The sequence below is a fragment of the Leguminivora glycinivorella genome, chromosome 21 (assembly GCF_023078275.1).
Source record: "Leguminivora glycinivorella isolate SPB_JAAS2020 chromosome 21, LegGlyc_1.1, whole genome shotgun sequence".
Classification (NCBI taxonomy): Eukaryota; Metazoa; Arthropoda; class Insecta; order Lepidoptera; family Tortricidae; genus Leguminivora; species Leguminivora glycinivorella.
In genome coordinates this window covers 190,809-214,548 of record NC_062991.1, presented here as the reverse complement: position 1 = coordinate 214,548, position 23,740 = coordinate 190,809, and the positions used below count along the sequence as shown (strand labels likewise).

The following is a 23,740-nucleotide window of genomic DNA, read 5'->3' as shown; positions in this document are numbered from 1 at the left end:
TCTAGTTTTGTAAAGCCTTGAGCCGCCAGATTCCTCATTTTGTCAAGGTTGAAACTTTGGGATAATATAGAGTCCGTATCGACGTTTAATGTCTGCATATTACCTAGTTCGGCCCGTCGGCCATTTTTTTGCTATAATGCTTTTTTTCAAAAACACTTTCCTTAAATTCTCAAGAGTTTCATCCTTGAGAAAATGAGGAAGGTGTGGTGGCTCTGGGCTCCTAGTCTATAATAAGGTCCTTTACATCGGAGTTTGTAACAAAATGATCCATATTGAACAAGAATCATAAGAAATCACATTTAGGTAAGTTTATTTACCTATTTTTCATATAATGTAGGTATGAAACTATTTTCTTTTTGGATATATATTTGCATTTCTTTTTCGTTAAAACGTTAAACTACCATTTTTATAGAATTTTAGAAGATTTTTCCACGTGCTTATATTTTCTTTTAAATGGGACAAAAACCCTTATGTATGTGATAAATAATCCAATTTATAAATATTAGATTTAAAACTGGTCACGAACATCAAGCTGTTTTATCTATTTAAATAGAAAATTCACGATGTTTGAATTTTACAATTTGAAATTAAATATTTCCAAAGGCAAAAAAACTTGTCAGGTAATCTACTCGTAATGACAGTATATTGTTATTTCGCGATCAACGCAGCGGTAAGCGTAACGTCATTTCCTCTACATTCTGTTTTACGCATGCGTTTAACGCTGTGTCTATCGCAAAAAAAAAATCGCGCTCTTTACACATTTATAGATTACTGTTTGTGTCAATTTTGTATATATTGAACAAGTTTAATGTTTATTGTAGTGTGACCATGTTATAGTGTGAGACTTTAGCACGCCAGGGTTGCGCAAGACCTGAAACTGCAGTAACATATTATGTTATCGATTACCATAGAAATAAGTAAATACGGGCCGGGGCCGGGAGCTGAGCCCCTGAAACAAGCTACCCGTATGCCTTGCGGCCCAAAAACGGCCCCGGCCGCTCATTAACACTAAAATTACTATAATGTTGATCACTGCCCAATAGTACGTATCTTTGTGCTTTAAGTCACCTTAGACAACAATAAGTTAAGCTAACATGCCGGCTTCCGTCCGTGTATAACTATTTGTACTGTAACTCCAAAATATATTTTTACAACAACGCTAATAAACTAGTGAGGTAGAGCGGTTGGCGGTGCCGCGCTGCTGCGGTTGTAATAATTGTAATATGTAATAGCTGGACGAGCGGGCAGCGGAGCGGGCGTGTGCCGCGCGTTTATTGTACGCTTCTGTAATGTATCCACCGTGGCACACACGCTACAAGCGCGACCAGATATCCCAAGTTCAGGACGTCGCAGTTTTCGTGTCATGTTTCTGGTTGCCCTAATATGGCGTTTTTACCCTCCTCTCGCCCCGCAAGTCCTCCCCTCGCCCCGCACCAGCGCGACCCGCGTCGTAGCCCGCGTCAGCGGTACCGTGGGGCGTCCCCCCCCCCCCCTCCCTGCGCCGCCAGTGATCAACATCACACTCAGCACTACGACACTATCGTGAGCGACACTCACCGATAAATACATTTTAAATAATAATTACGCCTAGGTTGTATTTCTTCTCCCGATCGAAATGAACGTTTCAAAAACTCGTCTCGGCCAAAGGAACATCGAGGAGATAATAAATAATTAAATATAAGCAACGTTTCATATATCACCCGTTATATAATTCTCAATATATGAAGTTAGACTTTCAACATAAGCCGGAGCCCGGGGGGCAGCTTCTCCCAATTATAATTACGTCTCATAATATTTTTTAGCAATCGCTTGAAGGCACACAGCGTTAAATGTAGTTAGTACAGTTCAGCGATCGAAGCGCGCGACCGCGGCGGTGTCGTCGCGGCTGCGGTCGCGCGGGCGTCGTGCGGCGGCGGCGGCGGCGGCTAGGCCGGCGTCAGCGTGAGCGTGACGGTCGCGCGGCGCGTGGCGCGGCGGCGCACCGGCAGGAACACGAGCGCCGGCACCAGGCTGAGCGCCCCCCCCGCCTCCTCCACCACGAAGGGCTGCATGGTGAGCGGGGCCTGCGGCGCGCGCGGCACGGCCAGCAGCGCGCCCGCGCCCGAGTGCGCCGCGCGCAGGTGCGCCTCCAGCGCCGCGAAGCCCTCCGCGCGGAACTCGCAGCGCGAGCACGAGTACACGCCCTCCTCCGCCTCGCTCTCCCCCTCCGCGCCCTCGCTCTCGCCCTCCGCCCCCGTCGACGTAGTCAGCTCGCTTGCGCTCTCCTGCGGCTCGCTCTGCTGCTGCACGTGCGCGCGCTCGTGCGCGAACAGAAACGCCAACACGTCCGTCGTGAACGGGCAGTAGGAGCACGCGTAGGGCTTGTCCCGCACCAGCAGGTCCAGCGGTCTCGGCGGCGGTGGCGGCGGGCGCGCCGGTGGCGCGTGCTCGGCCAGCAGGTGCGCGCGCAGGGCTCGCGGCCCGCGGAACCGCCGCGCGCACAGCGGGCACGGCTCCGCGGGCGCGGCGTTGGCCGGCGCGGGCGGCGCCGGGATCCCGTGCGTGTTGTGCTTGTGCACGCGCAGGAAGTACTTGCTGCACAACTCCTTGTGACAAATATCGCAAGTGACCCCTCCCAACTGCGTGCCGCTCTCTAGCGAGATCCCGTGCATCCGCTGCATGTGTGTTCGCATAAAATATTTGTTGCACAACTCCTTGTTGCAGATCTCGCAGAAGCTGGAGCCGGACGAGGAGGCTCGACGCTCGTCCTGGGTGGGCGGGGACGAGGACGGCGCTCGCGGCGCGGGCGAGGAGGGCTCCTCGGCCAGGCGCTCGGCGGCGAGCTCGTTCAGCTGCGATATCATCGTCTGCAGCTTGCGGAGCTCCTCGCTGGCGGACCCCGGCGAGGCGGACCCGCGCTCCTCCACGATCAAGTTGAGCGGACTCGTCTGTCCGTCGCGCAGAGCTGCCTCCAGCTCCTCCTCGCATTCGCGCTTCACTTCGGCCATCTCTTCCGGATCTAGTGGCGGCGGAAGCGAGTGCGAGCGCGGGGGCGTGTCCGGTGGAGGGAGCGAGACTAGAGGCGCCGGCGGGGTGGTGAGCGGCGTCGCGAGCGGCGTGCTGACCGGCGTGTTGAAGTTCATCATGGGCGGCGTCATGGACTGCGGCGAGCGCTCGGCGCCGGGCGAGCGGTGCGCCGGCACGCCGTGGCGCCGCTCCCGGTGCGTCCGTAAGAAATACTTGTTACAATACTCCTTGCAGCAGATCTCGCAGAACGCTTCCGGGTTGACGACGCCCAGACGCCGGAGCGCGTCGGGTTGGAATCCGGCGTCGCGCGCCCGCCTCGCCGAGTCCGGGGATAGTCTTCTCGGGGTGCCGTTGGATTCTTCGTCGGACGCCCGTCTGGGTGGGGAGGGCTGCTGCGGCGGCGGTTGCGGTTGGGGTTCGCCGCCATCGTAGATGCCATGCTTGTTGGCCCGGTGCGTCTTGAGGAAGTATTTGTTGCAGAACTCCTTGCAGCAGAGGTCGCAGTAGGCCTCGGGGTTGAAGATGCGCGGCGGGTCGTGGCGCGGGAGCAGGCGGAAGGCGGCGAGGGGGTCGAAGGCGGGCAGCGCGAGGTCGCCGAAGGCGAGCGCGGACTTGTAGATGTCGTGCATCTTGGCGTGCAGGTCGAGCGGGGTCGGCGGGGCGAGCGCCGGCTGCGGCGCGCGGGAGGGCGCGGCCTGCTTGCGCCGCTTGCGGCCCGGGCTGGCGCCGCCGCTCTCCAGCTCCAGCTCGCGCTTCACCGCCGGCGCGACCGACATCGCGTCACCGCCGCATCTGGAAAATGCAAAAAGTGACGTGGTAAGTGTAATGAAAAAATATGCTTGTATTTAATTCACACTTGGTAATAAAGAATGGATCATTTATTATCTACCGAAAGTCATTTTAAGTAAAATTATAGGCCTTGAGTTTATTATTGATAACGTGGTTACCGAAACCCAACAATTCAAGAACATTTTTTTTAATAACTTATTAGTCTTATACTCGTAACTTCTGACTGGCAAGCTGATCGCCTTTAGAGACAGCCAAAATAATATAAAAATTATAATTATGGAATAAGTAGTAATGGGTATTGGGGTTTTTAGGCTTAATAGAGATCAATTATGAAAAATTGAAAATCAATTATTTACGAGTATGTCTAACATTTTGAAAAAATTATGTATGACGGACAAATGTTTTTGCATGTGTATTGTATACCTACTTGTGGACATCTGTTAATGGCTATGTTAATGGTTCCTTATGTCATAAATTTCTTTTTGTATTGCTGTTTGATGACCCAAATAAATAAAATAAAAATAAATAAAAATAAATCCCAATATCCATTTCAACTTTCATGATGTTTCATTGTATTTCATGAAGTTGATGTTTGATTGTATGTTTACAAAAAGAAAGAAGTTGTAGAAAATTTCATCTTAAAGTGTCTTTTTTATCTACACACTTGTCTAAAAGAGACAGATAATAGTTTTGGTAACAATAGTTTGTACCAATGATCGTTGTTGGTACATTGGTATATACATACATGTCATTCTCATTTCGCATCACGGATTCATTTAAATGTTCCATTTCTAATATTTTTTATGACACTTACTTAAAACTATAAACTATTAAATCTTACATAATACATAATTAATCCTTACAGAGAATTTAGAAGAAAAAACATTTAAATTCAATTATATACAGGTTGTAATTAAAAGGACCGTTCAAACTTTTCATGGTGAATTCTGAGGTCATAATGAACAACTTTTACTACGGGACCAATGCTGAAAGCGAAAAAAAAAATGTCTGTTCCATAGGAATGAGCGGCATATATACATATATATATGTACATATACACCGTGTTTTTTTGTTTACTGAGGTTCTTCATCAGGACCACCCAGTATATCGCTTCTAATCGCTATCGCTAATAAATGGATTAATTAGTGTGAGAGGACCTTAATCATAAATAACATTAAAGTCATTGTCAAGTGTTTGACGGCACATGTCAAAACAAATAACATTAGGAAGTAGTAAGGGATGCCACACACGTGTTCAGTAATTTTTTTTTTATGTAATTCGATAGGGTTCCCTCTATTTGGCATAACTTTAATTGTTCGAAACGATTTTCGCATACCAGACTTCGCATAGTCGATTTTCGACGAATGTTAATTTGGCAGAAAACTTATTTATCATAATCTAAAATAATACGAATATTACTTTGTCCGAAAATAAGTATGCATAATTATGTTTGCTTCGTTTGTTTCGCATAATTGTATTTGGCATATTTCTTAATATCAGAATATCCATGCACCCATACTAAATGCTGTCGGATTGGTTACGTTAAAACTGCGACCTCAACAAATACAACATTTTGTCAAGATTTTCGGTTAAGTTAGGTTATATATAGTAGTATTACCTATGATAAAAAGACTGCGCGGTAAACTTCGAGTAAACCATGTTATGCAGAAATAATTTATGCATAAAAACCATTCAATCAAAATCAATATAAGTCTAAACAAAAATATGCCTAGACAAATTATGCGTAACCTAACTATGCCATAACAGATTATGCGAAAGGTGAATTATGCCAATATAGATTATGCCAAAAATAATTCTTAATTGTAATTGTAATAAATTATGCTAAAACAACCAACCAATTCGATAACCGTAAGAGTTAAGAGGCTAGTTTCTTAGATAAATTGATTGTATTTGAACCAAATAATCCTCCCAAAGTTAACGGAATTCAATAAAAACAGGGTGTATATCTACATTTTTAAATATCGGAACTGCCAGGGTCCCTACACACAAATATCTGGAAACGCTTCTATTGACAATGTGTTTAGATATTAATGATGTTATAGAGCACATCAGCCGCTTAGATGTATTTGACTGGGAAACTTTAATTTTATTGTACCTAATAACCTAACCACAAAATTTAAATTTTGAAAAAACCCCTACACAGTGGACCGATTTTCATGAAACATGGCTAAGAACACTCCCGACTAACTCAGCTTTCAAACAAAAAAAAAACTAAATCTAAATTGGTTCATCCGTTCGGGAGCTACGATGCCACAGACAGACACATACACAGACAGACAGACAGACACGTCAAACTTATAACACCCCGTGGTTTCTGCGTCGGGGGCTAAAAATAGTGTTAATTAGTTTGATAATTTTGAACGCTAGGTAAAAAAACCTTATGTATATCCCTTTTGATAACCGGTCTGGCGTAGTCGGTCGGTAGTGACGTGGTAGTGGTAGTGTCCCTGCCTGCTGCGCCGCGGTCCCGGGTTCGAATCCCGGTAAGGGCATTTATTTGTGTGATGAGCACAGGTATTTGTTTCTGAGTCATGGATGTTTTCTATGTATATAAGTATTTATATATCATATATATCGTTGTCTGAGTACCCACAACACAAGCTTTCTTGAGCTTACAGTGGGCCTCAGTCAATCTGTGTGAGAATGTCCTATAATATTTATTTATTTATTTATTTATCTTCTGGAACATACTCGTAAATCTATGAATAATTTCTTACTTCATTTGATATTACTGAGTAAGTATGTGTTTTACAACCGCATCATGTAAGTCTTTCTTTGTAGACATCTATGAGTTTAATGAGTTGACTTGAAAAATAAATTCTAAAGAGCAAAATATTTCCTGTAAAAATGTATTGCAATCAGTATTACTTTCTTCTCTTCTCAATATGTGAACAATAATAAGAAAGGAGTTCAGAACACACATCTCTCTCAACACAGTATCGATCCTAATCTAACCGGATTCTTATTAGAAGCAGAAACTCACCTGTCGTTCCTAAACTCAATTTCTTCCTTCATCTGTTATAGTCCTAACAATCATAACCACAACACAACACTTCACAAGTCATTCAACTTTCAAAAAAACCGTTGACATTTGCACCGTTCGAATTTTAAAAGAAAAACAATAGACGATCGAAACAGTTGACATTCGAAACAGTTGACAATCGAGTATTGGAAAATGGAACGGCGCGTGCCGCGGTGCGCGAGCAACTGAATTTCGGTGTTTTAAGTAAAAACGCGTGCGGAGTGATTTTTTTTTGTAGAAAATGGCAAAAATTGAACCCCACCCGACTTGCACCCCTGTTGTGAAGGGGCCGGTGCATTATTGACGAGCGGGGCTCACATGGAGACAAGATATGATTGAAATCATACGATTATTAATCAATAGTGATATTTTTACTTAATTTAATTTGTCGCGAGTAAAGAAGATGATCTAGATTGGAATAGGCAAAGTTAATAATGGCTATTGCTTACTATATATATACTATGGTTATTTGATTGACAATTAATATCTATGTGAACATTAAAGGCAGTGTCATATTAATTATTAAGTAATATCAGCGCTGTTCTGTTAAGGACTAAGAAAATCTGTTTCGTTTTAATTATTGACTGTCACCGAGTCCCGTAGGTACTTAGCAAACGATTTAACCTTGACTAGTTATTTGTATGGCTTACTAATTCCAATAAAAATCTAGTGTTAGGTGTTACTATAAGTACGGAATATTTTTAGTTACTGTTTGGAGATCACTTCAGTATTATAATTATGTATCTATACATGAAATTACGGAATTCGTTATATTGTACTTGTACTAGATAGTTATTTATTAACTATCTATCTATTTATGCATGGTAGTTCTAGAACCTTTTAGATCATTAAATTTTTATTGATAGAAAGTAAATAAAAAATAATGTCATAAGCTAGCTAGACAAAATTTGTCAAAAAATAGTTGTCAGAAGGTCATTCTAACTAAATAAATGTACAAAAATAAAAAAATTAAGCACTTGTTTACAAAACTTTTCTTGAATGTCCAACAATTTACTTTACCAATTATTAATTACCAAAATTTTTTTTTTAAATTATTAATTAACTACCTAATTCATTTTACTAAAATTATGAATTAACTAAATAATTTTACTAAAATTATAAATTATAAGTTAACGAAATAAGTTACATTAAAAACTATAAGTTAACAAAATATTTTTCTAAAATTATAAATGAACTAAACAATTTCTCTAAAATTAAAAATGTGCTAAATAATTTTACTAAAATTATAAATTAACTAAATAATTTTACTAAAATCATAAATTATCTAAAAATGTTACTAAAATTATCAATTAATTATAAAAACGATACTAAATTTAATAAACACTCACATCATATAAACCTACCCTAACTCAAACAAGCGGTGCTTTCCGAAATTTTGGAAACACTATCAAAAGGGCGACATATACACCCGTCCCCCTCGCACACACCCTCTCGCTCGCACCCTCGTCACCAACATTAATCACTCCACGATATTTCACCATCACGTCATAATTATAATAAAATAAATATTTTTTTAATACCACGTCGGTGGCAAACACACATACGGTCCGCTTGATGCAAAGCGGTCACAGTAACGTATGGACGCCTGCAACCCAAGGGGTGTCACATGCGCGTTGCCGACCCATTAGAAACTTGTACACTCCTTTTTAGGGTTCCGTAGTCAACTAGGAACCCTTATAGTTTCGCCATGTCTGTCTGTCCGTCCGTCCGTCCGTCCGTCCGTCCGTCCGTCCGTCCGTCCGTCCGCGGATAATCTCAGTAACCGTTAGCACTAGAAAGCTGAAATTTGGTACCAATATGTATATCAATCACGCCAACAAAGTGCAAAAATAAAAAATGGAAAAAAATGTTTTATTAGGGTACCCCCCTACATGTAAAGTGGGGGCTGACATTTTTTTTCATTCCAACCCCAACGTGTGATATATTGTTGGATAGGTATTGAAAAATGAATAAGGGTTTATTAATATTGTTTTTTGATAATATTTATATTTTCGGAAATAATCGCTCCTAAAGGAAAAAAAAGTGCGTCCCCCCCTCTAACTTTTAAACCATTTGTTTAAAAAATATGAAAAAAATCTCAAAAGTAGAACTTTATAAAGACTTTCTAGGAAAATTGTTTTGAACTTGATAGGTTCAGTAGTTTTTGAGAAAAATACGGAAAACTACGGAACCCTACACTGAGCGTGGCCCGACACGCTCTTGGCCGGTTTTTTGAAGAACCCCATACTGTATTTCGTAGGGAACTCGGCAGGGAATATTATAGGACATTCTTAAACATACATTTATTAATGTGGGTACTAAGACATCGAATTATAACAAATATGTCTATAGAACGGGTTATCCTCATCTAGCAGAATAATTTTGGTCAGAAACACACTTCGCATAACATAACATGTTTCTTAGTTGGCATTATTACTACCAAACATACGACACATTTGGCAGAATATTGTTTTGCAAAACATTACTTTGGTCGACTTCGATTTTGATTTAGCATAATTTTTTGTATCATGAATAATAATTGTATAGCATCCTATTACAAAAGCAGAATTATGAAACGCTATCAAATAGGAAATAGTGTCACAGAGCCACCGTTAGGTACGACGACGAGCGAAGCGAGGAGGAGTGTTAGGTATCTTGCATCCCCAACGGGTTACCCTCATCTGGCAGAATAATTTTGGCCAGAAACACACTTCGCCTAACATGTTTCGCAGAAAAACATTCGGTCGAATGGTAATTTCTCAGAAAACTTAGTTGGCATTATTACTACCACACATACGACACATTTGGCAGAATATTGTTTCATAGAACATTACTTTGGTCGACTTTGATTTAGCATAATTTTATATACCATAATAATCGTATAGCATACTATTACAAGAGTAGAATTATGACACGCTATCGAAAAGGAAATACTGTCTCAGAGATCCCGTTTAGGTACGACGACGAGCGAAGCGAGGAGGAGTGTTAGGTATCTTGCATCCCCAACACATCTGACTCGCTATCAAAAAGCAAATTGCAACTTTATGCCGCCTAAATATTATGCACAGATATTATCTGCGAAAGTACTATTCGACTAGAAGACTATCATGCTCATCAACATTATGCCAACGTACGATTCGGTATTATAAAAATCTGCTAAATGATTTATGCCAAAGCATATTCTGCGTAAGGTATTTCTATCTTCTGCCAAGAACTACATATTATGCAAATCAAATATATGCGAAAAAGTTTCTGCCAGATAATAGTGAACCTCCCCAATATATCCTACTCGCTATGAAAAAACAAATCGGAAAGAAGGACAACTTTATGCCGCCTAAATATTATGCACAAATATTATCTGCAAAAGTACTATCCGACTAGAAGACTATTATGCTCATCAACATTATGCCAACATAATATGTTTCGTCATATTATGATTCGGTATTACAAAAATCTGCGAAATTATTTATGCGAAAGCATATTCTGCGTAAGGTGTTTCTGCCTTCTGCCAAGAACTATACGAATCAAATATATGCGAAAAAAGTTTCTGCAAGACAATAGTGATTAGTGAACCATATACTTAGAACACATCCATGACTCAGGAACAAATATTTGTGCTCATCACAAAACACACGCGCCCTTACCGAGATTCTAACACTGGGCCGCGGCTTAGCAGGAAAGGCCACTACCCGCTAGGCCAAACACATAAATTTTGTTTTTAAGAAGAAAACTTAGGTTTTTATTTTTTATGTTTATGAGCTTTAAAAGTTTTATATTAAAATACCGTTTTAATTAAATTGAGGTCGGTTATGAATCGCCTACTTTGGAAGTGTGCTTAATTTTAAAATATAAAAGTTTTCTTTGAGAGAGATCTTATCTTTTTATTCCGACGAAGCTGGAAGCTGCATTACAGGCTGTTTCTCAACCCTTGGCAACATCACGCTATAGGCTACTTGACCCTTTCTTAAAGTCTATCCTATATAATTACTGTCTAATTAACCGGAAAAATCGAAAATACATACTCATCATATACGTTCAATACCCAAAATCTATAAACATTGGTTTCTTATGTCAAATACTACAGAAAACAATCATTTCTTGTGCAAAATTCGATATGAGTCTAGTAGCCTATTGCGAAATAAAAAAATCTTACTGATTACTAGGACCCATGATGAAACGGCCGGGGAATAATCATGAAGTCGTCATTCAGGCAGCTCTAACATAATTATATTGTTGTATTTATTGTCAATATGATTGCCTACTCACCTACTAACTATGCTAATGTGAGTCTATTACTTGTATTACATATTACATCACTAATTTTAAATCGTGAAAATGACTTAGAAAACGAATAATATCAAAATTGTGCCCAGGTGCTAGGAAAACTCTGGTTACACTTTTTATAAAATTTCGACTGCCAATAAAATGGTTATTATGCAGAAAAAATGTTATCCACCTCATTTCAATTTGCAGTTTTCTGTCAGAATTTTGAGTCTTTGTTTATTCTTTTACAGTACAAAACATAATTAGAATGGAATGTCCTTTTAAAAAAGACATCAGCATAAGGTTTTAAATTCGACAAAAATCTAAATTGTTATAATTCTAAGTTACCTTGAAAAAAACATTCTGTAATGAATATTACCTACATAAACATCTTTCGGTCACTTACTAATTACCCTAAATGATTCATTTATTACCATTTGGAGAATTAATTAAAGAAACTAATTGCTTTACAAACAAATTACTGTAACTTTATGTCAAGGACTCAGTTACAAGAAATGAAATAGATTAATAACAAGAGAAAAAGGAAATAATAGTTCTGTGGTGTAGACGTCAAAATGTCTGGTGAAGAGCGAATATAAAACGACTGATAATAGGAAAATTAGGAAAGCACCACCCACCACGCACCGCTCGCCATCGACAGGGCGCTCATCCACACACCTTGCAACCTAAATGGTCGCGTACCGCGCGGTTTCAGAGGAATTTCCTCCCACGAACGCTCCGGCTGTGGAATGAGCTCCCTGTCGAGGTATTCCCGATGAACTACAGTATGGGGTTCTTCAAAAAAGGAGTGTGCAAGTTTCTAATGGGTCGACAACGCGCATGTGACACCCCTTGAGTTGCAGGCGTCCATAGGTTACGGTGACCGCTTTCCATCAGGCGGGCCGTATACCTGTTTGCCACCGACGTGGTATAAAAAAAAGGCACTTTGACAATGTGGTGCCACTTTTAGTGGCCATTGGCTTTCAAAGGGTTAAACCGAGTCACTCACGCACTAACGCGATTTGGTTAAATGTCATTTGTTAGCTTAGATGTTGTTTAATACGAATCGTTGACCTTTCCCGGAAAAAATGTCGTGGAAATTCTATTTATTTACATGTAAGAAGGTAAATAAACAAGGAAAAGGGATTGTTTCTCTATCTGTAACGACATGATGTTTACATATTCAATTTTCAATTTCAATTTCAATTTATTTATTCGTTCATTACAGGTGCATAATAAATAGGTGGTAACATAATTCTTCATAGAACTGCTATGATGTGCCTTTTGGCGTACGAAATAATTTCTTATAATCTAGTTATATATAATACAATTTTTAAAAATATTTATATGGGTAATTATATTAGCATATGCATACATTTGAGAAATAGTTTGTTTTGCAATTTTTCAGTACAGATGGTGTGTTTTTACGCACTAGTGCGAGAAGTGGTTCATTATAATTATGTCAGGTCGAAACTTCGGAAGGCCATCTGTACTGAAAATGGTCGTACGATACACGTGCAAAAAGGAAATTCGAAACGAGTGGCGATAAATTAAAACACGACCGAAGGGAGTGTTTTAAATCGACACGAGTTACGAATATAATATCGTATATAATATCGTAATGTACTCGTTCATTGTCATGAACTCTATCGTAAGAATAAATGTTCAATGTTGTGATTCTAATGTAATGAATTAACTGCTACCATTCGTTTTTGATATGTTACTCAATAGCGAGAACGTCTTTTGGTTCTAGTACCATTTGGAGGTGCCACCACTGCCACCACATTCTCCATAAAATTTCTGTAATTTTCCTAAAAATGATCGTATAGAAATTTTCAATTTCCACTATTAATAAAAGGTAATTTAAAATTAGGGAAACGAATTAAGGTGCATTAGGGTCATTCCGAATGACAGAAATGCTCGGGTAATTTCGAAAGGGGAATCTTGATATGATGGAAATAATGGTGATTTTATGCGACTTTCGAAATTACCCTAATGCACCTTAATCATGTCTAATTCATTTATAACACACCCTGACGTTTTGAACCCTTTACGAGTATAACTTTCGTGGTCTACGGGTGACAGTTTTAAGTGTGATATTATAATATATTAAATATATTAAACCCTTATGTTAACGAAAACCAAGGGCGGCGGTAAAAGAGGTCTCAACATGTTTCTATTGAAAAAAAAAGCATTATAACATTTCGACCTTTGTATTTATTAATGAACGTTTCTAAGGACATTATTACGTCTTGATTCCTTGTTTCTGGACCCCTGGCGTATTTTTTATCGAGCAGTGAGGCGCGTAAGGGTCGATTTCGGCCCTTTACCTTTGTGACCCTGAATTTGAGGTTACCCTGTATACAAAACAGAACAGGTGTACCACATCGTACATTACTATACACAAAGACACTCGATCCTCTTTGCTATACATAAATGTCGAGGACTGTTCCTCGACATTTATGTCTCGATGTCTATGTGAAGAGGAATTACATTTTCAATTAGGTAGTTTTTAAGTGTTATGGCTCGTTGATGATTCCGCTAACGTCAAGGTAAAAAGGCACGCGCTTTATGAAGACAATTGGCCGCTGAGCCCTACATTTTTCAAATTTGCCGCCTTTTTATTGCCAAATTTTGGTTGACCGTCTGCATAACATATATATCTACATTATCCGTGACGTTTACACTTTCAAGTAACTTATTAAATATCATAGTAGCCACATAATAGCTCTAGTTAATCTATAGTTTCATCCTGACCTAAATATTAATAAACAAATATTTGTCCAAAACCCAGCACTCCATCCTCATTCAGTTTTCAAGAGTGTTTTTATGGTAGTCGTTAACTTTGAAATATCGGCCGTCCCCCTCCCCACAGTGGGGAGGGGCGAGGGGGGTGTCGGCAAATAAAATAAAAATAAAGGGCGATTACAGCCGACATTTTATAATGGACGGCGAAATGACATGCGGGCGTCGGCGCGGCGCGCAGGGGAGGCGCGGAGTCGAAATGTCAGGTTGGCTTTTTGGAATTGGGTTATTGCGAGCGGATTTTTAGATAGTGTTCTTGGTAATGTTTAGGAACTAAAGGCTGTGATGTGACTGTTGCTTTCAGAATGGTTATGAATGGAAGTTATGGCTTTTTAGGTAACTAAAGTCTTAGTTAAGTTTTCTAAAGGAACTGTGCTGTTATAACAAAAATGCGTCATCGTGTCTAAAATAAAAAGACAAAAACGAATATTTTGATATGTTATCGGAGTCGTATTGAAAAATTAAAAGCACATTTGTATTTTTATTTTCAATTGCTATTTTAGTGGTATCAAAAATTGACTCCACCAATGTAAAATTTTGCAAATTTATCGGTAAATAAAAAATAAACACAAAATGGGGGGCATTTGAAGAACTTAGAACTTTATCATAGAAATAAATGAGAAACACTAATATTTAAATAGCCCAAAATACTGGACAAGTGGACATTTGTTATTACAGTATTAATGTCGACTCCGCCTCTGCCGTGACTGGACTCGTTTGAACCTTTGTAACTTAAATCGCGTTTGCTGTTAACAAAAACGAATTCATTAAATTTGAATAAACGTATGTAAAACTTAATAAACTTAATAGCATAGTCTTGAGTCTTTCAAATGAGAAAGTGTTAGAAATAAATATGAGGCTAAAGGTTTGAAGGATAATTTATTATTTGAATAAAAACAATATCGTAATGAGTAATGGTACATGCTATTTAATACTACGAAATAATGTTGATATTTTTGTAACATACTTACTTAAACGTATATTTTTTCTTATTTTCTTAATTGTTTTTGGTTATTTTAAAACTCGTTTAACTTAGACTGCTTATAAGTAAGTTTTACTGCCTCATTAAAAAATCGCCTTTACCACCCAAATCATAATTTGAAAACACCCACCCCAAGTATTAGCACCATAAACGACTCCGCCGCTCCCCTGTCCGTCTATTTATTTTCAATCGGCCGCGCCCGCCAGGTGGACTTATATTTAATTGACAACATTGACAGTGGCCATTTTTGTTTGATTGACTTGCTATACATGTATTGTGCTTTTCAATTTTAGTTTAAACTAGTATTGATATTCTAGGTTTGTTGAACTTTGTTGTTTATTCTGCAAGACGCATGCTAATCTTTGTGGCTACCGAGTTCATACCAAATTACACGTCATTGTCATGGAAACTGCAAGTAATTTTTGGTTCTAGTTCTAGTCAGTAACCGATAGGGGGCGCTGTTCTCTTTCTCCATACAATTAATCGAGTAACGTGTACCTACAATACTTTTGTTACCTACAAACAAGACAAAGGAGACTAATGCAAACTTGAACTTTTTTTATGCAAGTTGGCAATATGTTCCTTCGCAAGTTTAATATCTCTTGAAAAAATACTCAATGGAATATAAATATTTGATCTAAGATGTCATTTGACCTATTACAATAATTGAATATGACAAAACAAATGTGTTTTCAAGAGTGAGACAGACGGAAAACCAACATAAGTGTGTCCACATCAGCGCATGGTTATTACCAGTGTGGAGTTCAAGAAAATGAACCATTTGCAATCTTGTTGCTTTAAAATTCTTTACTTCGGGCGTATTTGCAATTTTCAATGCAACCCTTAGGTTGAACTTCAGGATTTATTAATACTGAGGCCTAAGTACTTAACACCTTTCATATTTTTGAGTCACTCACGGGTCGAAGGCTATAAAATCTATCGCGGAAATAAATTGTAGATATCGTGTTTATCTCGTGAGTGACTTTCAAACACGACCCAATTTAAAGTGTTATTCAGGACCAATCCTCAGAAAAAATCTCGATATACGCAAAAATTTTAAAATTTGAATGCATAGGACTCCTCCCCTCGTTTGTTCCTGTCCTCGTATTTACCAATCGGTATTGGAATAAAACCACCGGGCCCAGGTGACGCTTTATATTTTAAAATTTTCGATTCTCCGATGACATGATTGAGTTGAAATCCAATTTTAAATTATAATTACTGGCTAAACAAGAGCACATTGAATGTTACAGACTGATAAATCCAGTACTGTTTAAAATAAAAAAAATGTGTTGGATCAACAAGAGCTTGACTAACAGCTGTCAAGCTCTTGTTAATCCAACACGGGTCACTCACAATTAATCGAAAATAATTCAATTTAGTGAGTGACTCGAACATTTTAATAGCAATTTGAAAATTGAAAAAAATTATGTTCAATAAATGAACCTTAACTCCTCGCATGCGACCTGTCTTTTAGATTATTGAAATAGTGACCTTGACATTTAAAACATTAGGTTAACATTTGAAACACACGGGTCCGTCCGTGTTACGCGAGGGGTCAGGAATGCTTCTTAGTCTAATAATACGTGGGTCAAGTATGCTTCTTATTGAAGCCCGACCAGAAATATATGATTATTGTCAAGAGGGCGTGTTATTCTGATGAAGTGACAGTTCAGTAGTGTGAAGAAAATAATTTTAATGAAATTCCGCAACCTGTAGGCCTAGCACATGTTTGCCGCGAGAGTATGTCGCCTTGAGATAGGTCACACGTCTTGTTCTAATTGTATTAATGACATAAGGACGGGGCAGCGACATACTCTCGCAGCGACATACTATCGCGGCAATCATGTGCTAACCCTGCTGGCGCGTAGTCATTTATTTTCACTTGGTTAGGCTTTAGCCATTGTTTTATTCAGTAAAGCCAGTCTATTTCATATCGTTGTTTTTCGTAGTTGGATAACACCAATCGCTATATTTTTAATTTGGGTTATCATGCCGACATTATCTTTAAAGTAACGCAGATAAAATGAAAAATGTTTCGACGAAAAATCAATACGTAGCGGGCGCTTACATATACTTGTATGTTATATGTATGTATGTTGTATGTGTGCGATCTCCGTGCGGAAAAACTGTAATCTTTATTGCTTATATTTTCCTGGTTGTAGGACTTGTAAGGTTTAATATTAATATCGCGTTTTTGTAATAAATTTAAGTTCAGCAGTTTAATAAATTGTGAAGTTAAGTATAAAAAAGATGAGGGAACTGATATAACTTGGTACTTGATTTTTTATTTGTTAATTATAGAAAGAAATAAAGTTCTTTAAAGAACGCATAATTAAATGGTGAACTTAACACGGAAATGTCTTGAAAAATATAAAATGTAAATTTTCCTGATTTCCGATAAATGTAGTTGATATTTTCGAGCCCTTTACCTTTTCACGGACGTATCTTATTTAACCCACTTCATCTTTAGGGTCTAAAAGCGGCGAGGTCTAGTTCAGGGTCAAGGGCACATTTTGGATTTCAAATGTTTTAGTAAGGAAGGTTTGTTACCAATTTAGGGAAGACTTTTTCATATGAAAATAATTACTTTAGAGGACATTTTAGAGATGGTATTATATATAGATAGTCGGGAGGTTGACGGAAGAAGATTTCCAGTTATCCTTGATACATAAGATAGTTATACAATGATAACTGAGAGTAAATGAAAACTAATAGATAGCGTGTGATGTCAGCATTTCTGTAAAAGGTCATATACTTTTCCGCTATTCATTAATTTAATTATGGACAGACAGATAGACAGCCCTTGTGCCAATGTGTCCTTGACATACTAACAAAAATTTTAGTTACCTCTGGTGGACTAAATTTGACCTTGAACTGAAGTTTAAGGTTAGCAAGCCGCTAGTGTGCTAAAACACTTTAGGTCGGTATTAAGATTATTAAAACAGGTCACTCATGAGCATGACTCATATATTTGAAGTATAAGATTGCTGTATTATATACATTTTGAATACTTGTATGACCCGTATTTTTACAGTTACAGGCCTTGATGAGCCGGCAGAGATTTTTCAAGTCAAGCCTGTGAAATTGTAATGTACCTAATTAAACGTTTTTTTATGCGGTAGTTGGCAAACGAGCAGACAAGTCACCTGATGGTAAGCCAAGCAGCACCAGAAGCACCAGAAGGGTTGGAAGTGCGTTGCTGGCCTTTGAGTTTGGTGTACAATCTTCATTTGAAGGTTTTAATGTCACAGAAGTTTGACATTCAAAAACAGCTATTTGCTTAGACAAATTGTTTCAATTAAAAATTACGTTTTACAAACCAACGAAAAACTATAGTTAATATCATCAGCGACCAGCATACACTCATTCCTCTATCTTTTGAAAATAGAACACAATAAGATTTCAACCTATCTCCAACGATCTCCGGGCACGCGAGTACGGCACGCAAATATGTACGAAATGTGCCTTATTGCGTTTGGATAAAGTTGAAAAATGTATATTTGTGCTTCGTGGGTAGTGATGTGATGTTACCGAAAAGTTTTCGTGCCGGGAATTTAGCTTTTATAGATTTATTTATTTGAAGCATAATCATTTTGATTTTTGACTGTATACAAAATAAGAATTAAGTTGTAAAATATGATTATTTTCATGATGAAATAACCTATTTTCGTCAGAGGGATCTCTATTAGTTCCCAATGTTCCCATAAAATCTTATTCATATTGTATCGTTTGTCCACATTTTCGTTAAAATCGTCGTCAATAGAAATTGTCAACAATGTAAACAAACCATTCTATAAAATATCAATATTCTAGTACAATTTTATTACTTTAAAGGTTGAGGATCATAATGTGATATGAATTGATTAAATAACACGTGGATTTAGCCAGTATCTGATGAGTTAAAATGAAAATTAAAGACATTTTGACTAAAAGGTTTGTTTACATTGTTCACAAGTTCTATTGACGGCGACTTTAGTTATAATTTGGTTTTTCTCAGAAACGCGTAACTTTTCAGGATTGCCATTAAATAAAACAAACCTAACCTTTCTATGGATGACATTAATGAAAACCCTGAAAAGTTAACCGTTTCAGAAATATGAAAAATGATAATTTGGCAATAATTACAAAGTGCGTTTTCACATTTTCCGATCCGATATCGGATGTCGGAATGATTTCAAAGGCACGAATCAAAGATGGCAGCTTAAATGTATGGGATATCAGTCCTACATCCGATATCGGATCGGATAATGTGAAAAGTTGAAAACTCACTAAGGGTAGACAGAAATTTAGATGAACTCGGTTTGAATTTTAGATGAACTCGTCCTTGCCCTTGAAGCATAAAGAGCCTTCTGTACCTACACATTAAGTAAGTATACTTAGTATCAAACTCAAGTGAGACTGAAACTAGATAAATATACCGAGTCACTTACGTTTCATTTGAAAGCGTGAGTGACCCAATTTTAGTGATTAAAATATTAGAATCAGAGTAGGGTCCACATTTTTTTTCTCTGAAAAGTTGCAAGCAAATGGAATATATATAGGTTATTTATATATTTATATTACATATAGGTTAGCTTAATAATATTGTGCAAATAACTTAACTATTTTGTTCTTAATATAATTTAATGTTGCACCGCCTACAATTTCTCTGTTTTGCCCGAAGGTTGACTGGTAGAGAATGCCTTATAGCATTAAGTCCGCCTTGTGTACAATTGTACCTTTTTCTGATGGAAAGTTACATAGGTACAGTCACCGGCATAAATAAGTGATGATTTCTGTACCTTGTCGCTCTTAATCATGTGACAACTTCGTATGACATTTCAAACAAGATGTTAATGTGACAAGGTACAGAAATCATCACTTGTTTATGTCGGTGACTGTATATCCTGTCAAAAAAATCACATATTCCCGTACAAGGGAACATTCCCAGTCCCATCACTACCCGTACGTACAAACAGAGCTATATTAATCTAATCACACTCGGGTTTCGGCAAGAATGTGTGAGTTCTCCGTCTTTAATAATAACCGGGGGCGGCCCCCACCCCCCACCACCCACCCCACACTAGTGAAAAAATATATCCCAAGGAAAAACAATATTATAAATTGGGGGGAGAGGACGGGGACGAATTTTGCTCGCATGGCTTTTTATTTCATTTTACTTTATTTTATTTCGTACTATTTTTAGTTTTTCGACGGTTCAGTGAGACTACGAGCTACGTTACTTACTCGAGTCAGGCCAAGCTGAGATGGCGACAAATTTGGTAGTAGGCAGCGGAATGGTTAAATAAATAGAGTAATTTTGTTGAAGTTTAACGTTTAAAATAGTTTTCATCACACCCGCACTTTAAATGTGCTATTGTATGCAGGCGGAGCGTGAGTTATAGAAAAATCGTTCTCCCAAGGGAATAATGAAATTTCTTGTACCATACTTAACTTTTTTACATCTATTTACATATTTTTTACATTGCGAGTGTGATGAAAAACATTGTGTGTAACTCGGGGAGTATGAATATTACTAACTCGAGTCTTTAAATCGCTCCGGCAAGCCGTCGCGATTTAACTTACTCTCGTTAGTAATATTCAACTTCCTCCCCTTGTTGCACAATGTACTATTAAATTCTGCACTGGCGGGGCTAATCTTTGCCAACAACATGTACTTTTGGCTGTAGTAAGTAACCGTTCTGGGGCGCTGTTCAGTTTCTCTATACAATGAATAAGTATATTCTTGACGTTCTAGCTAGTTAACTCGTGGTAGCCAGTTAGCCACACAGTTTAGGGCCGAGTTTCATTTTGGAATGAACTCGATTAGACTGTTCTTTGATTTAGCTTCGAATGACTTGTCGACGAATTGAAAATAGGTTCAATTATTGTCACAGATTGATACCGGGGAGCGAAATGGCATTTGCGATGAAATTTACGATGAAACGCAAATATGAATGCTGAAGGATTCTGAAGTAAAATTATTTTCGTAGTCAGGCGCCCCAGATGTAAGGCGAGTGAGATGCGGTCAGCAATCACTGCCGCCCATGGACACCCGAAACACCAGAAGCACAGATTATTAATAAGTTAAGCCAGAAGGACTGGAGGTACGTTACTGGCCTCTTGAAGATTTGAAGGTCGTATCGGTCCCGAAATACCGCTTTGTCGAATGCGGTAGCCACCAAGTGGATATGACGCCTGATTTACAATCCGGAGGTCGCGGGTTCAAAATTCAAACCCTGGCTCGTACCAACGAGTTTTTATGGAACGTACAGTGCCACTCTTGGCAATCAAGTGGTTGAAAGAAAACAAAATTGTGACATTGCAGTGACAGGTTGCCATCCTCTCGACTACGCCGCAATTTAAAAGAAAGGGGTGGTGAAATTCGTAATACGACATGGGAAAAAATAAGTAATGTTATATTTGAGTGGAACGGAAGTCTGTCTGGTTGCCATGGCAACTCCCGCCTACCAGTACGTGCGAAATACCAATCCTAATACAAAGGATGAGTGACAAGCAAGGCCAAAGTCAACTATTTGCGAAAAACAAGACGACGAGACGAGAGGAAGCGTGGGTTCCGAGACGGAGTCGCCTGGTGATTTGTATTTAAACTAACCGCTACGACAACGTCTGCAACCAGAATATTCAAGGCTTTGCCAGCAAGGAACTCGAAATAGCTGGCCTCTTGAAGATTTGAAGGTCGTATCGGTCCCGAAATACCGCTTTGTCGAATGCGGTAGCCACCAAGTGGATATGACGCCTGATTTACAATCCGGAGGTCGCGGGTTCAAAATTCAAACCCTGGCTCGTACCAACGAGTTTTTATGGAACGTACAGTGCCACTCTTGGCAATCAAGTGGTTGAAAGAAAACAAAATTGTGACATTGCAGTGACAGGTTGCCATCCTCTCGACTACGCCGCAATTTAAAAGAAAGGGGGTGGTGAAATTCGTAATACGACATGGGAAAAAATAAGTAATGTTATATTTGAGTGGAACGGAAGTCTGTCTGGTTGCCATGGCAACTCCCGCCTACCAGTACGTGCGAAATACCAATCCTAATACAAAGGATGAGTGACGTAAGCAAGGCCAAAGTCAACTATTTGCGAAAAACAAGACGACGAGACGAGAGGAAGAACTAAAATAAACAAATATTATTAACTATAAAACGACGATAAGTTTGACGTGTCCGTCTGTATGTGTGTCTGGCTGTGGCATCGTAGCTCCCGAACGGATAAACCGATTTAGATTTAGTTTTTTTTGTTTGAAAGCTGAGTTAGTCGTGAGTGCTCTTTTTTAGCCATGTTTCATGAAAATCTGTCCACTATGTCGGGGGTTTTTTTTTCAAAATTTTAATTTATTATTGAATTATGTTCTATTCTATATAAGTATGGGTACACATACCAACAAACATATATCAATCAATCAAATATTTTATTTCTTTGAATGTGGTATATTGTAGGTTGGTAATACATTTTTGGATTTTTTATACTTGGTATTAAATACATGATATTTCTTCAAGTGTTTATATTTTGCGTCGCGAGAAAATAATTGCAAATAGCATTTTAACTTTTTGAACGTTTTCCTTCCCGTATCAAAAAATGGCGTACAATCTCGGCGCCAAAATCTCTACTGATGAAGAGCGAACACGAAACTTAACTGATAGTAGGAAAGTCCTTAAAAACTTCAAGAAAAGAACGTACACCCATTGTACAGGCCACATATTAAATACTATATAAGGCCAATACAACAATAAACACATACTTTGTCCAACACTTCTGGTGTTTCGTTAGGAGTTGTGTGAGTGTGGCCATGGGCGGCAGTGTCCATGGGCGGCAGTGATCGCACGAGCAGACAGGTCGCCTGATGGTAACATCAGGCGACCTGTCTGCTCGTTTGCCTCCTAACGTAGGTTTAAAAAAAGTCACTTTGACAACGTCCGTCTTAGGTAACACTTTTAGTGACCATTGGCTTTAAAAGGGTTAAATCGAGTCACTCATCAATGGTTAGAATTTAGAAGTTTGTTATAAATTTAAATAGATATCCAAGAGCGTGTCGGGCCACGCTCAGTGTAGGGTTCCGTAGTTTTCCGTATTTTTCTCAAAAACTACTGAACCTATCAAGTTCAAAACAATTTTCCTAGAAAGTATTTATAAAGTTCTACTTTTCTGATTTTTTTCATATTTTTTAAACATATGGTTCAAAAGTTAGAGGGGGGGGACGCACTTTTTTTTCCTTTAGGAGCGATTATTTCCGAAAATATTAATATTATCAAAAAACGATCTTAGTAAACCCTTATTCATTTTTAAATACCTATCCAACAATATATCAAACGTTGGGGTTGGAATGAAAAAAAATATCAGCCCCCACTTTGCATGTACGGGGGGTACCCTAATAAAACATTTTTTTCCAATTTTTATTTTTGCACTTTGTTGGCGTGATTGATATACATATTGGTACCAAATTTCAGCTTTCTAGTGCTTACGGTTACTGAGATTATCCGCGGACGGACGGACGGACGGACGGACGGACGGACGGACGGACGGACGGACGGACGGATGGACGGACGGACAGACAGACATGGCGAAACTATAAGGGTTCCTAGTTGACTACGGAACCCTAAAAAGTCACTTTGACAACGTCCGTCTTAGGTAACACTTTTAGTGACCATTGGCTTTTAAAGGGTTAAATCGAGTCACTCATCAATGCCATTTGTTAGAATTTAGAAGTTTAAATAGAAATAAAATAAAAATATAATAAAAATAAAAAATGAATAGAAATTTAAATAGATATCATACACGAAAGAAAAAACGACAGGGCCCACTGGTGGCCGAGCCGGGAATCGAACCCGGGTCTTCAGCTTACGCGGCTA

At 38.8% G+C, this 23,740-nt stretch overlaps 1 protein-coding gene across 1 annotated transcript in view; it reads right to left on the bottom strand.

Moving 5' to 3' along the window:
* Nucleotides 1-1,538: 1,538 nt before the first annotated feature.
* The window catches only part of LOC125237539 (zinc finger protein 219-like), a 65,284-nt gene continuing 43,082 nt past the window's right edge, over nt 1,539-23,740 (bottom strand). The window contains exon 2 of the mRNA XM_048144663.1: nt 1,539-3,798. Coding sequence (XP_048000620.1) covers nt 1,926-3,782 — 1,857 coding nt within the window. The 5' untranslated portion in view covers nt 3,783-3,798 and the 3' untranslated portion in view covers nt 1,539-1,925. The remainder of the gene's footprint in view (nt 3,799-23,740) is intronic.